We start from the raw sequence: 13,087 nt of genomic DNA on the forward strand, positions 1-13,087 counted from the left end.
ACATTGTCTTTCACCATTAAGTATAATGTTAACTGTAGGTTTCTTGTAGATGCCCTTCATGAGATTGAGGAAGTTCCCTTTTAGTTTTAGGTTTCCAAGAGTTTTTCTGAAGAACAGATGCTGTATTTTCTCAAAAAAATTTTTGCATCTATTGAGATTATCATGTTTTTTTCATGTTTAGTATATTAATATGGTGAATTACATTGATACTTTTAATGTTAAACCAATCTTGCATTCCTGGCATAAACCTCATTTGGTCATGTCCTTTTTCTATATTGTTGGATTCTGTTTGCTAAAATTTTGTTTAAAATCTTTGCATTTATGTTCATAGGGTATACTGGTCTACCAGTAATATGTGGTCTGGGTATCAGAGTAATGCTGGCATCATTGAATGAGTAGGGAAGTTCCCCTCCTCTTCCATTTTCTGGAAGTTTGTGTAGACTTTAGTATTATTTCTTCTTTAAATATTGGGTAGAATTCAGCAGTAAAGTCATCTGGACCTGGAGTTTTCTTTCTGGGAAGGTTTTAAACTACAAAGTCAATCTCTTTATTAGATATAGGGCTATTCGGGTTACAGATTTTCTTCTTGAGAGAGCTTTGGTAGTTTGTATCTTTCAAGGAATTTTTCTGTATCATCTAAGCTGTCAAATGTATTGGCATAAAGTTGTTCATTATATTCTCTTATTATCCTTTTATTTAATTAATTAATTTATTTTTTTGCGGTACGTGGGCCTCTCACTGTTGTGGCCTCTCCCGTTGCGGAGCACAGGCTGCGGACGCACAGGCTCAGCGGCCATGGCTCACGGGCCCAGCCACTCTGCAGCATGTGGGATCTTCCCGGACCGGGGCATGAACCCATGTTCCCTGCATCAGCAGATGGACTCTCAACCGCTGAGCCAACAGGAAAGCCCTAGAGTCTCAGTTTTGACCTATAGTAAATATCATTGATAAAACCAATATAAACAATATGTCTTTGGTATCGTCAATAATTTTTAAGCATGCAAAGGATCTGAGACCAAAATACTTGAGAATGTTGCTCAATGGAAAAAGAGATGAATGAAACAAAGGACTAGAAACAACTTACACTATCATCAACATTATCTTCATTATTATCAGCTGCAGCAGCAGTAGCAGCAGTGCCATCCATATACTGAATCATCGAATGATTCTGCTGTGCTGAGTACTGTCCTAAGCTCTTTGCATGCATCATCTCATTTAATCCTCATAATAACTCTATGAGGTGAGTATAATTACCATCACTCCATTTTCCATATTGGAAAACTGAGGCTCAGAAAAGGCTTAGAAACTTTCCCAAGGTCACAAGCTAGTAAAGAATAGAGTCCAGGTCTGTCTAATTCCAGGGCATCACTTATGCTCTGGTCTTAGAGTAGGAGATGATGATGGGTACCTGTGGGGTTGAAGATAATACAAGCTTCCACTCACGTATACATTCTTTTGTAAATATTAATATCATTTTTACTATTTTCATTTTTTATGACTTCCTGTTCCTGCTTCATTTTTCCTTATTTCTTTGAGCATATGTATTAGGTTTCTTTTAAATTCCTGCTCTGCTCATTTCACTACTTCAGAAATATGTTTATGTATGTACTTAAAGGCTTGGAATAACATGCACACACAACTATTCTGGTGGTCCTCTTTGAAGGGTTGAGATTATGAAAAAATCCAGTTCAACCAACCTGGACAGTGTTTCATTTTATTTCATTATATAAAATGTAGAAACCCTGATTGAGAAAAAATAGGGAAGAGACTTAAAAGAAACTGAAGAATCTTCTTAGGAAAGCAATGATTGCTGAAGGATACCTTGCTCCAGCCATGATAAGCATCTGTCTTCTTGGCAATCTACGGCAAAGCTCCAGGGACAGTATAATCCCAGATCTCTCCCACTCACCCCTGAGCCTTGGTCCTGGATTTGTGTGGTAAGAGGCTGAGGAAATATGAAAAGAACCAAAATAAGAACACTCTCCATGGAAGTGAAGCTCAGAGACTGGTCCTCTTTCACTCTGCTGAGTACATTAGGAGCAGGAAAGATCAAAGTTCCTGAAAGTCTATCTTCCGTTCATTTGGCTTTTTCGGCTTGCGGCTCTAGCATGGAGTTGGGCAACCCACCGCTCTTCCTCCACTCACAGATATCTGCATAGGTGCATGCCCGGCATTTCCAAGCCTCCTCCACATCAACACCTTGAGGCTCTCGGTGTCCCATCCAGTAGGCCACATAGTGCTGCACTTTGTTTCTCACCTCCGTCTCTTCAAAGGCCACTATCTCTGTACCCAGCACAGTGGCAGTCTCTTGGTGGATATACTCAATCTTCAGCATATCAATAACTGGGAGGTCAGACAGTGTTAGAGACAGGAAGACCAGCTCCATGAGGTCACCCAAGGACTTCACAGAGAAGCCTCCCTGCCGGGCATGCCTCAGCACTGAAGGTCCCAATGGCTTTTCTGGACACAATTTTGTGTGGTGGATTAGGCTAGCAGTGGTCACTTTCCCTTGTACCATGGCATCAAAGATATATTTGTACAGGCTGACCTGAAAACAGTCTTTTTTTCTCTGAGCGTCTGGAGGGAGCACAGGGTGCCTGCGTGTCTTGAGTTCAGCCAGTTCCAGTTCCCCCCTGGCTGTATAGTGCAGCTCATCAATCACTCCAACAAGGAGCACACCCTCCACTTCTCCAAACACTGGAAACTCTCTGATGCGCCCTTCTGACTGCAGGGTAGGAATCATCGATAATATGTTCAGAAACTTAATTGCCCAAGCATCTTCTTTAGAGGTGATGGGGACAGTCACAAGATCATGAACTTCTAGTTCTCTAGCTAGGTGGATGCTGGCACCAGTGTCCAAAACAGATGACTTCTCAGGTGTCAAGAAACCAGGAAGCTCCTTCCCATATACCATTTGCTGTTCACACCAGTTCTGAGTAGACAGGTCAGTGACATACAAATATTTAAGATGGAATTTTTCCATAGGTGACAAGACATCCAATCCTCTTTTCCACTTTGGTAAGCTTATGAGCTTGCCATCCTTCCCAGGGAGTTCAGAAGAAGGGCCAGGCTTGTTATGTGAAGTACTTGACTCTTGTGTATCCTCCAGGTCCAGAAACTCTGAGTCACTCAAGTCTGAGAAGCCTGAGGCCTCTGCTGACACCGTCTCCTCTTCCCTAGTCTCTTCCATGGCACAGCTCTGGATTGGGCAAAGGCCGTGCATATCATGTTAAAGAAATGCATTACCCAAATGAAAAATTTCTCAAAAGCACTTTCAAATTCCAATGAGGTAAAAAAGAATCACGACTAATTATTTATATACAGTCTTTAAAGATGCTTATTTATTTATGACCAATTAGTAATGCTATGGAGTTGTACTACGGGTACAATTTACAACAATAAGACTCATTGTATCATCCATATATGAATACTTGGCAAAAATTTTTAAGGGCAAAATAAAACTTAAGTTTTATTACTGAATCTGGTACTAACATACCATATGTGACTTTAAGCAAATCACCTACTTTGTCCTCAGTTTCTTCATTTAAAAGGAAATTTGAGGTTTGCCTTTTTTCCTTCAAAATTCTACTGACTTGGGACATTATTTCATTTTTTAAGTGAATGTAGATCATTGTAAATGTTGGAGCAATGTTTGCCAGTTTACCATGGACCACTTCTACAATTCTTTTGATACAAAGTCCTTGACTAGGAAAATAAATCTCAATAACAAACTGTTCCTTGAGAAAAATCAGCTCTACAATGACTGCTTTTAAATGTAGTTCTCAGAAACGTAGTGTGGCAAAATTCAAAGACTAACTACAGATAAATACAAATAGATCTACTCATGAAGTAATAGCATGAAGTAACGAGAGAGGATATTCACAGCAACATGTGGAAATCAGTTGTTTTTTGTGTTTGAGATATATTAAGAAAATGACAAGAAGGAAAAGCTCTTGGTGGGTTTTACTTTACCTTTACTGACTATAAATTCCTCCTAACACTATAGAAATTGGTGTTTCCCACTAAGTTTATTTTCTCCCTCCACAAGAAATTAGCTTATGATGGAAAATATGTAAGTGAAAACTCTTAAAATATTACTGTATTTTGCTATAAATAATAGTGAATATTTATTGCACAGTTATTGTGTGCTAGACACTGAGCCAAGTGCTTCACACCCAATATCTCAGTGCTCTACTGAGGGACAAATACTCTCCCTTTTTACAGCAAACAATTTCACAAGCACAGGAGACAGAATAGAACAATGAACACAATCTAGATAAATAACTGTTGACATGTTGCTGTGTGTTTGCTTCTTTCAGGTGTTTTTTTTTAGCCTATTTTAAAATAAATTACAGAAATCATCATGCTTCAAATACAAATGCTTCACATACTTTTCCAAAGCCTCCTACATTAACTACAATATTATCATATCTACCAAAATTAATAATTCCCTAATACTCCAGTCCATATTCAAATTTCCTCAGCTGCCCTAAAAACCATTTGGATAGCTTTTCGTTAAACCAGGAAACAAAGACCATACATTATGTTTGATTGTTTTGTCTCTCAAGTATTTTTAATCTTAAGAAACTAGGGGAGTTCCCTGGTGGCCTAGCGGTTAGGACTCCAGGCTTTCACTACCATGGGCCAGGTTCAATCCCTGGTCAGAAAAAAAGAAACTAGTAGGGGGGAGGGATAAATCAGGAGCTTGGGGTGAGCACATGTACACTACTATATATAAGATATTTAGATAACCAACAAGGACCTACTGTATAGCACAGGGAACTCTACCCAATATTCTGTGATAACCTATATGAAAAAAGAATCTAAAAAAGAATGAATATATGTATATGAATTACTTTACCGTACAACTGAAACTAACTTAACATTGTAAATCAGCTATACTCCAATAAAGGGACTTCCCTGATGCTGCAGTGGTTAAGACTCCGTGCTCCCAATGTAGGGGGCCCGGGTTCAATCTCTGGTCAGGAAACTAGGTCCCATATGCATGCTGCAACTAAGAGTTTGTATGCCACAACTAAGGAGCTGGTGAGCCACAACTAAGGAGCCCACCTGCTGCAACTAAGACCTAGCGCAACCAAATAAATGTAAAATAAAAAACTATACTCCAATAAAATTAAAATATGAAAAAAAAAGAAACTAGGCAAATTATCTTGTGAAGATACTCTTTCTAAGCCTTCCTTCTTACTTCACATATCTAACCCTGCATACAAAAAAAACCCCAAAAAACAAAACAAGGTATGAGCAGCCCACTAGTATTTTGACTTTGGGTGACAAGAAAATAACTTGACACAGAATGTAAGCTGATTGAGGTAAAAACTGTGAGCGAAGCTTCCTCCTTGCTACTCTAAGGAGCAATGAAAGAGCAGTATGTACCAACTCCCATGTTAAAAACTTAACAACTGATACTTTGAAAATGGTATTAATATTAGTTATCATTGTACTTAACTAATTTTTAAATAGTCTAAATGTCCCTAATGAAGGAAAACACAGATAGCTGGAAAACAAGTTATTTGCAATGAACCAAAGTAATATAATGCTAAGACTTCTGGGTATATCCTATAAAGTTATTGCTTTATAGGATATTTCAACAGTAATAAAACACAGAAGCTGCACGTTTACACAAGTGTCTTAAACTATAAATGTGCCTTAGATGATGATAGTTTCAAAATTAGTAATGTTGGACTTCCCTGGTGGCGCAGTGGTTAAGAATCTGCCTGCCAATTCAGGGGACATGGGTTCGAGCCCTGGTCCGGGAAGATCCCACATGCTGTGGAGCAACTAAGCCCGTAGGCCACAACTACTGAGCCTGCTCTCTAGAGCCCGCGAGCCACAACTACTGAGCCCATGCGCCACAACTACTGAAGCCTGCGCGTCTAGAGCCCGTGCTCTGCAACAAGAGAAGCCACTGCAATGAGAAGCCCGTGCACCACAACAAAGAGTAGCCCTGCTCGCCACAACTAGAGAAAGCCCGTGTGCAGCAACGAAGACCTAAGACAGCCAAAAATAAATAAATAAATAAATTTATACAAAATGAGTAATGCTATTTGGACTATGAAGTCCCTGAAACTGGGAGAGAATCTTTACCCTCCACCAAGAAACAAAAGTTAAATGGCAATTAACACGTATACTTCGGGTTGCCCCCTACCCCCACCCCGCTGCAGGGGAGGGCACTAAATCCAAATCAACTGACCTTGAAAATAGTTTACTTCAAATATCCAGTCCTGGGCTATCCAATATGTAGCCACCAGTCACATGCAGCTATTTAAATTTAATTAAAATTAAATAAAATTAGACACATTTCAAGTGCTCAGTAGCTACATGTGGTTGGTGGGTACCACATTATAAGGCACAGATATAGAACACTTCCCTGTCACACAAAGTTCTATTGGACAGTACTGGTTTCAATTATTTCGTATGTATCTATTAACTCCCCAAAGAGAGCGTAAGCTCCTGAAATGCATGGACTTCCTACTTGTTTTACATACAACACTCAAAACAGGGTAGCTCTTAACAGGTAAGTGAAATGTTTGTAAAGAAGACACAAGGGACTTCCCTGGTGGCGCAGTGATGATGAATCCCCCTGCCAATGCAAGGGACACAGGTTTGAGCCCTGGTCCAGGAAGATCCCACAGGCCGCGGAGCAACTAAGCCCGTGCACCACAACTACTGAGCCTGCGCTCTAGAGCCCGCCAGCCACAACTACTGAGCTCACAGGCTGCATCTACTGAAGCCCGCGCACCTAGAGCCTGTGCTCTGCAACAAGAGAAGCCACTGCAACGAGAAGCCCACACACCGCAACGAAGAGTAGCCCCGCTCACCACAATTAAAGCCTGCGCGCAGCAACAAGACCCAACACAGCCAAAAATAAATAAATTTATATTAAAAAAAAAAAGAAGAAGACACAAAAGGAGAGCATTCTTTGTGGAATTATTTACCTAAAAGGAAAAAACAATACACTGGGGATGGACAATTTAGACTCAATGTGTTGCCTGGACTTTCCTATGCAGAAAAAATCCAGGCAAGGGCATGATGCAGTGTGCGCTTTGTCCCCAAATTCAGTTTGTATCTTTTTGACAGAAGATGATTTTACATGGCACATGGATCAACATCTTAGAATAAATATAAAGCTTAGAGTGTTCTTCAAAGGCATAATTTCATATGTAGTGTTTCTAAGCACAAGTTTGATTTTTTAAATAAATGTAAGTAAAAAATTAAAAATATGAGACTAACAATACATGTGGTACATAGGTATGGTAGAAATAGGTGGTAAGTGAATGAGATGTTTGGGAAACACCAGCATGCTGCCAAGAGTCTGGGGGCCCTAGAGATCTGGATTCTGAACCTGAGTAGGTCAATAGTATTTAGTATGCTACTTGCCTTATGAGTATTCTTGGGCAAGTTTGCAGTTTTCCTGAGGCTACTGACACATCTTTAAAATTAGAGTACTCCTTCCAACCACACTCAGCTACCCAAACAACTGAGTGATGGCAAAGTACACACATTGGCACTCAACAAATGTGGATCTCCTTCTCCTTCTCAAGGGAAAGATGAGATAGTACACCTATTCCCTCTGACAAATTAAATTTTAGGAGAGAAGAAACTTCTACTCACCTGGGACTTGGCTGATCTTCCTCCTCACAGGAAAGGTAAAATGCTGAAATGACAAGGCTGGGGGAGGAGGAAAGAGCTCTGAAAGAACAGGTCTGCAATCGGAGAATCCAGATTAGCAACTCTGGGCCTTGCTAGAACAGAGACTTTTGGTCCTTTCTCACCTGACCAGTCCCTCACATTGCGGCGTTTCCTCCGCTCTGATTCACACTGCACAGACTGTTGCTCACCCCAGATCCTACGTAAAGCTTGCCTGGCTCCGAAGGCAAATTCTCCGTGACTTGTTCGTTTTTGCCCATACCCTGGATGCCGTTACTTGATCCAGTCCCCGCTCCCTGCAAGTAAAAGGGTCAGCAATAACGAAGGTCCCCCAGGAGCTCCGAGAGCAGTTTCCTCTTCCAGCCCCAACTTCGGCCCAGAAGCTCGGGCAGAGACCTCAGATCAGATGTTTTTCCCCTCTGATGGGTTCCTGCTGCCTGCGGAACTGCCTCTACCTTCACGCTCAACATCCTGACTTGCTCGGTGCAGCCCGGCCTTGTGGGCTCCAAGAAAGCCTTAAGCGGAGACCTTCCCACCGGCCCCAAAACCACTGTCTCCCCGGGAATTCTATGCATGTCCGAAAATTTACTGAGCACCTCCCTACAGTGTACTGGAGGAGGGAGCAAAGGATTGCTGGACTTGGGAAGGGGTCCCAGCCGACAGCAGGGTCTTCCAAGTTCGAAAGGTCCTGAACCCACGGGAGCAGACGCGATAAGCCGCTGCCCCGGAGCCGTTCCCACCCAGAAAGGGGGTTGGGGGGACGCGGCACCCGCGGAGACAGATCCCCTGAGTTCCAAAACGCAGCCCCTCAGCCCGCCACCGGCATTCGCCGGCCTTCCCCTAACCTGGGATATGCCTCGGAACCCCAGACTCCACCGGCTCCGCCGAGGCCTCGGAACGGCTCCCGGACCCTTTCCCCGGACACGCAAGTGCAAGACAGGCAGAGGACCTCTGGTTTCGCGCTTCGCACCAAAGCCTCCTGGACACCAGGCCCAGAATGCCCAGCGGCTGCCCAAGGTCCGCCCCCTCCCGGAGGCCTCAGCTGCGCCGCTTAGTCTTCGCGCGTCTGCGGCTCAGACGCGAATCCCGCTATCTGCGGGGCGGAGGAGGGTCCTGATGCTGTTCCGCCTCTGCGGAGGTCGTCCTTGTGGGTCGCTGGCTGTGCGTGTGGATTCATTCGGGACGGAACTGCGCCGTCACCTGACCAAGAAGCTCCCACCCTGGCGGCTCCCGGCTACTGCCAAGCCAGTGTAGGGGAAAGGTCTAGGGCATGTCCCTTTCCGCGGTGCACTTGGCCTCTGCCCGTTAGCGCTGCGTCTGCGCTTTGCCACCTTGTACGCCTTTGCACCTCGCACCAACTTTCCCAGCTGAGAGAACAGCCACGAGCTCACTTTTCGAAGATGCTGACGCTCGTCTCATCAATGTATTTCTTTTTTCTATTTGCTTGCTTTTTAATTAACCCTTTTATTGGGAAATATAACACAATTATATTCTGAAATAGAAAGGTGAGTATAATAATTATTGAACAGACATATCATGTAGAGCAAAAATAGTGTCGTGCCATTCCCAAATACACTCCCATGCCTCCTTCCTGAGAAAACCAGTTGTCTGACTTTTATGACAATCATCGCTTTTTTTTTTTTAACAGCCATCACATATTTGGAAACGATTTGTGACAAAGGTGGCATCGCATAGCAATGGAGAAAAAAAGATGGCCTTTTCAATGAAGGTTCTGAGACAATAGGGTATCCTTATGAAAAAAAATATAAAATGAGACCCCTTGTCTCACTTCATCACAAATATCAATTCCAGGAGGATTAAAAACCTAAATACATTTTGGACTTCAGAATAGGGAAAGATTTTTTTTTTTTAAATCTATTTATTTACTTACTTATTTTTGGGCCTCGCAGCTTGCGGATCTTAGTTCCCCCACTAGGGATTGAACCCCAGCACCAGCAGTGAAAGCGAGTCCTAACTACCGGACTGCCAGGGAATTCCCCGATTTCTTTTTAAAAAATACAAAAATGTTGGGAGTTCCCTGGTGGTCCAGTGCTTTCACTGCCCTCGCCTGGGTTCAATCGCTGGTCAGGGAACTAAGATTCCGCAAGCAGCGCAGCACGGCCAAAAAAAAAAAGTTAAATAAAAAAGAAAACTACAAAGGAGATTTTGGGTCAGTTGGGGGAATTTAAATGCGACATATATTAGATAATAGTATCAATTATCAATATCCTGAGTGTGAAAATGATTTTGTGGTTGTGTAGGAAAACGTCCTTGTTCTTGGAAATAATGAAAGTTGAGGGGAATCTTACACATCAAGTGAAATATGGGTGGGCACTGCTGTATTGAGGCTGGAGGTTTCTACCTCCTCCCAAGTATAACTTTCCTTCACCAGGATGCAATTCCCAATGCACAGAAGCCTCTCCTCAACCCTCTCACACATGGACCTGTTATCTTCAAACGGAGTTTGAGGGGCAATGCTGATTGGTGGAGTGAAGCAGAAGCGATTCAGAAATGATCACGCTGTGGGGAAAAGAAATTTCCAAGATAGCAAGACGATGTTCCCCAAAGCTTTCATTCTCAAATTGCAGAAAATGTTACCCTTTCCCCAAAAGGCTATCATAAGAAGTCGGGGCATTTAAGGTCCATCTGTATACAAAAGCCTTTGATTTAGTTCCTCCACCTCCAGGGATATCTGTAATATGGGAAATACTGTTAGACACAAGTTGTCTGTTTTCCTCTTTCCATCTTACTTTCCTTACTCTTTCAGAGGGTAGAATTTGTATCTCTAAATCACACTGATTACAGTCTTCCACTGAAGTGTTTATATGATAAAAGTAAGTGTTTATCTATATGAATGCTCTCGAGAGCTTCACTGTCCAACACAGTAGCCACTAGGTACGTGTGGCTCTTAAGCATTTGAAATGTGGCTAGTCCAAGATGACATCTGCTGTAACTATAAAATATTGTATTTTGAAGATTTAGTAAAAAAAAAAAAGTTAACTCACTAATAACTTTTATATTGATTACATGTTGAAATAGTAATATTTGGATATATTGTATCAAATGGAATATATTTTAAAAATTAATTTTACTTACTGCTTTTTATTGCATTAATGTGGCTGGTAGACATTTTAAAATTATTTATGTGGTTCGCATTTGTGTTGTGGCTTACATTATATTTCTCTTGGACAGTGCTGCTCTTGAGCATCAGACCTAAGGGCAGGGAATTTATCTTGCTCAAGTTTGGGTTCCTTACAGGTGCTAGAACAATTATTGACATAATTTTTATATGCTTAAGAGAAACCCACTGACAATATTCTGTATTTGAGAATCTTCTCTTCCCAGTATAAAGGTCAGCCTCTCTTTAGCCAAACACAAGTTTCTGGTAATTGAAAAGGGCATTGCTTAGTTGGAGAAAGCCAGAAAAGGTAGTCCTAAGCTAGGAAGTTGGGGGAGCTGGGAGTGAGTTAAGGATGTAAGACTGGGCCATGCTTCTGCTAAAACAGGCAGCCTCAGATGTAGGACATTTGAACTCTTGAATCAGTTAGGGTTTATTCATTTATCAGTTTGAAAACCCAAGAGCTCTAGCTTCAGGTGAGGCTTGATCCAGATGTCAAACAGTGAGACCAGAACTGAGTTTTCTCTCTCCATTTCTTGGATCTATTTCCTCTGTGTTTTTGCATTTATAGGCAGTCTTTCTCCTCTTCCACTGCCAGTAGCTTCCAGGGCCACAGTCTTCCAGATTTGTGTCCAGTGGAAGAAAAGGAAGCCCATTCCCTAATACCTCAAAGATAAGTCCAGAAATTGTCCAATTGGCCCTGATTACTCAAACTGGGGCTGTGTGCTTGTCTTAACCAGAGTCTTCAAGAAAACAGAGCCTGAGGCAAGGATTCGATGATTTTTTTTTTTTTTTTTTTTTAGGTGCAAACCCATGGTAGCAAGGGTAAGAAAAGAAGGAAGTGTAGCAAGCAACAGTGTGAAGCAAATTGAAGTTGAATAGCCCTGGCTATTGCTTCATGTTGAGCCATGGTCCTCCATAGTGATTCCAGAGTAATTTTATAAAATTAAAATCCCTTGCTATCACTCTCTAGTCAAAAATCCTGTAGGATAAGGCCTAGATATTTATTTAGTAAATTCAGCCAAGACTTCAATTGTTCATCCAAAACTTCATAGATTTTGTGTAGTATTCCCTGAAGATGTGACACAAACTAAATCTGGGAGGATGAGTAGGAGCTAAAAGAGAAGTTAGGCAGAAGGAGGAAAAAATAGCATAGTTGATCATCAGAAACCATGAAATAGCATGGAATATTTGGAGGACGATAATATGTTTATGGCTGGAGAGAAGTACACTTGGGGGGAAATTTGGGAGCCACTACTAGAAAAATAGGCAGTGCTCTATACCAAGTATTCTATTAAGGAATCTGACATTTAGCTTCAAGTTATAAGAAACCATTGAGGGATTTCAAGCAATAATTTGATTAGTTGTATGTTTTAGTGTGACCACTCTAGCAGCAGTGGGGATGACAGAGAGATGAGTCCAGATTAGATATATAAAAAATATTTAGGAATCTATTTAAGCAGTTAGGAAATGCTAAGAGCCTGATTAAAGTACTGACAATGGGAATAGAGCAGAGGGTATAAACTGAAGAGATCCTGAACAGAATGTATAGGACCTGGTGACTGATTGGGAAAGGTGATGGATGAGAGGGAGAAGTTTAAACCGGAGAATTGGATGAGTGGTGATACCACTTCCTGGATTAAGGAATACAGATTTTATTGAAAAAATTGAGTTGAGTTTTGGACACACTTTGAGGTGACTATGAGTTACCCAAGTGGAGATATCCAGTGGGATATTGAACATAATGTTTTCTCCTGGAACTCAGGAGAGATTTGTAAGATATAGATGTAGATGTAAGAGGCGTTCGGATGTTAAGGAGATCAGACCAAATGTCTAGCTTGAGAAGAGAATTATGCCTAAGGACACAGGGGAAGAACATTCACATAACCAACAGAAGGAGAAGTTCCTGTGGGATAAATCGAATGAAAGAATAAGCACTGATAAAAGGCAAAGCCAGTGGGTAGGCTCTGAAGCATAATTTATGAAAGACTTCCTTGGGGCAATAGCTCTGAGAAGAAAAGTCTTACAATGGCGAAAAGCAGCTATGTTCAGCCATTAAGGGCAAGTGTTTGGAAAGCCAGGCTAACAAACTTAGAGGAAAAAATGCTCAAAAATATGACTTAGGTGAAAAGATGTGAGTGATTAAAGAAGGGGAGTCTCCATTTCTTCATCTATAAAGAGAGAAGTTTCAATTAGGTGAGTTCCTAGATCCTTTCCAGTTCTAAAGTTCTGATCTGATGAGCCAGCATTGAAGAGTGAGTAGGATATGGAATGCTATGAACAATAACCCTTTCTTCTGCT

At 41.6% G+C, this 13,087-nt stretch overlaps 1 protein-coding gene across 3 annotated transcripts; it reads right to left on the reverse strand.

Annotated features, from left to right (window-relative positions):
* Positions 1 to 1,700: 1,700 nt before the first annotated feature.
* EXO5 (exonuclease 5) lies at positions 1,701 to 8,893 on the reverse strand. Of its 3 annotated transcripts, XM_049698092.1 has the most exons (4): positions 8,514 to 8,893; positions 7,794 to 7,964; positions 7,633 to 7,689; positions 1,701 to 3,199 (listed from the first exon to the last, which is right to left on the reverse strand). In XM_049698092.1, the coding sequence occupies exon 4, from the start codon at positions 3,188 to 3,190 to the stop codon at positions 2,078 to 2,080; it is 1,113 nt and encodes a 370-aa protein (XP_049554049.1). In that variant the 5' UTR covers positions 3,191 to 3,199; positions 7,633 to 7,689; positions 7,794 to 7,964; positions 8,514 to 8,893; the 3' UTR covers positions 1,701 to 2,077. The 3 variants fall into 3 exon arrangements, with proteins under 3 accessions (XP_049554049.1, XP_033277918.1, XP_049554045.1); XM_033422027.2 differs by lacking the exon at positions 7,794 to 7,964; XM_049698088.1 differs by having other exon boundaries at positions 7,633 to 7,964.
* Positions 8,894 to 13,087: the final 4,194 nt, after the last annotated feature.

Source organism: Orcinus orca, chromosome 1 (assembly GCF_937001465.1).
Source record: "Orcinus orca chromosome 1, mOrcOrc1.1, whole genome shotgun sequence".
NCBI classification, from domain to species: domain Eukaryota; kingdom Metazoa; phylum Chordata; class Mammalia; order Artiodactyla; family Delphinidae; genus Orcinus; species Orcinus orca.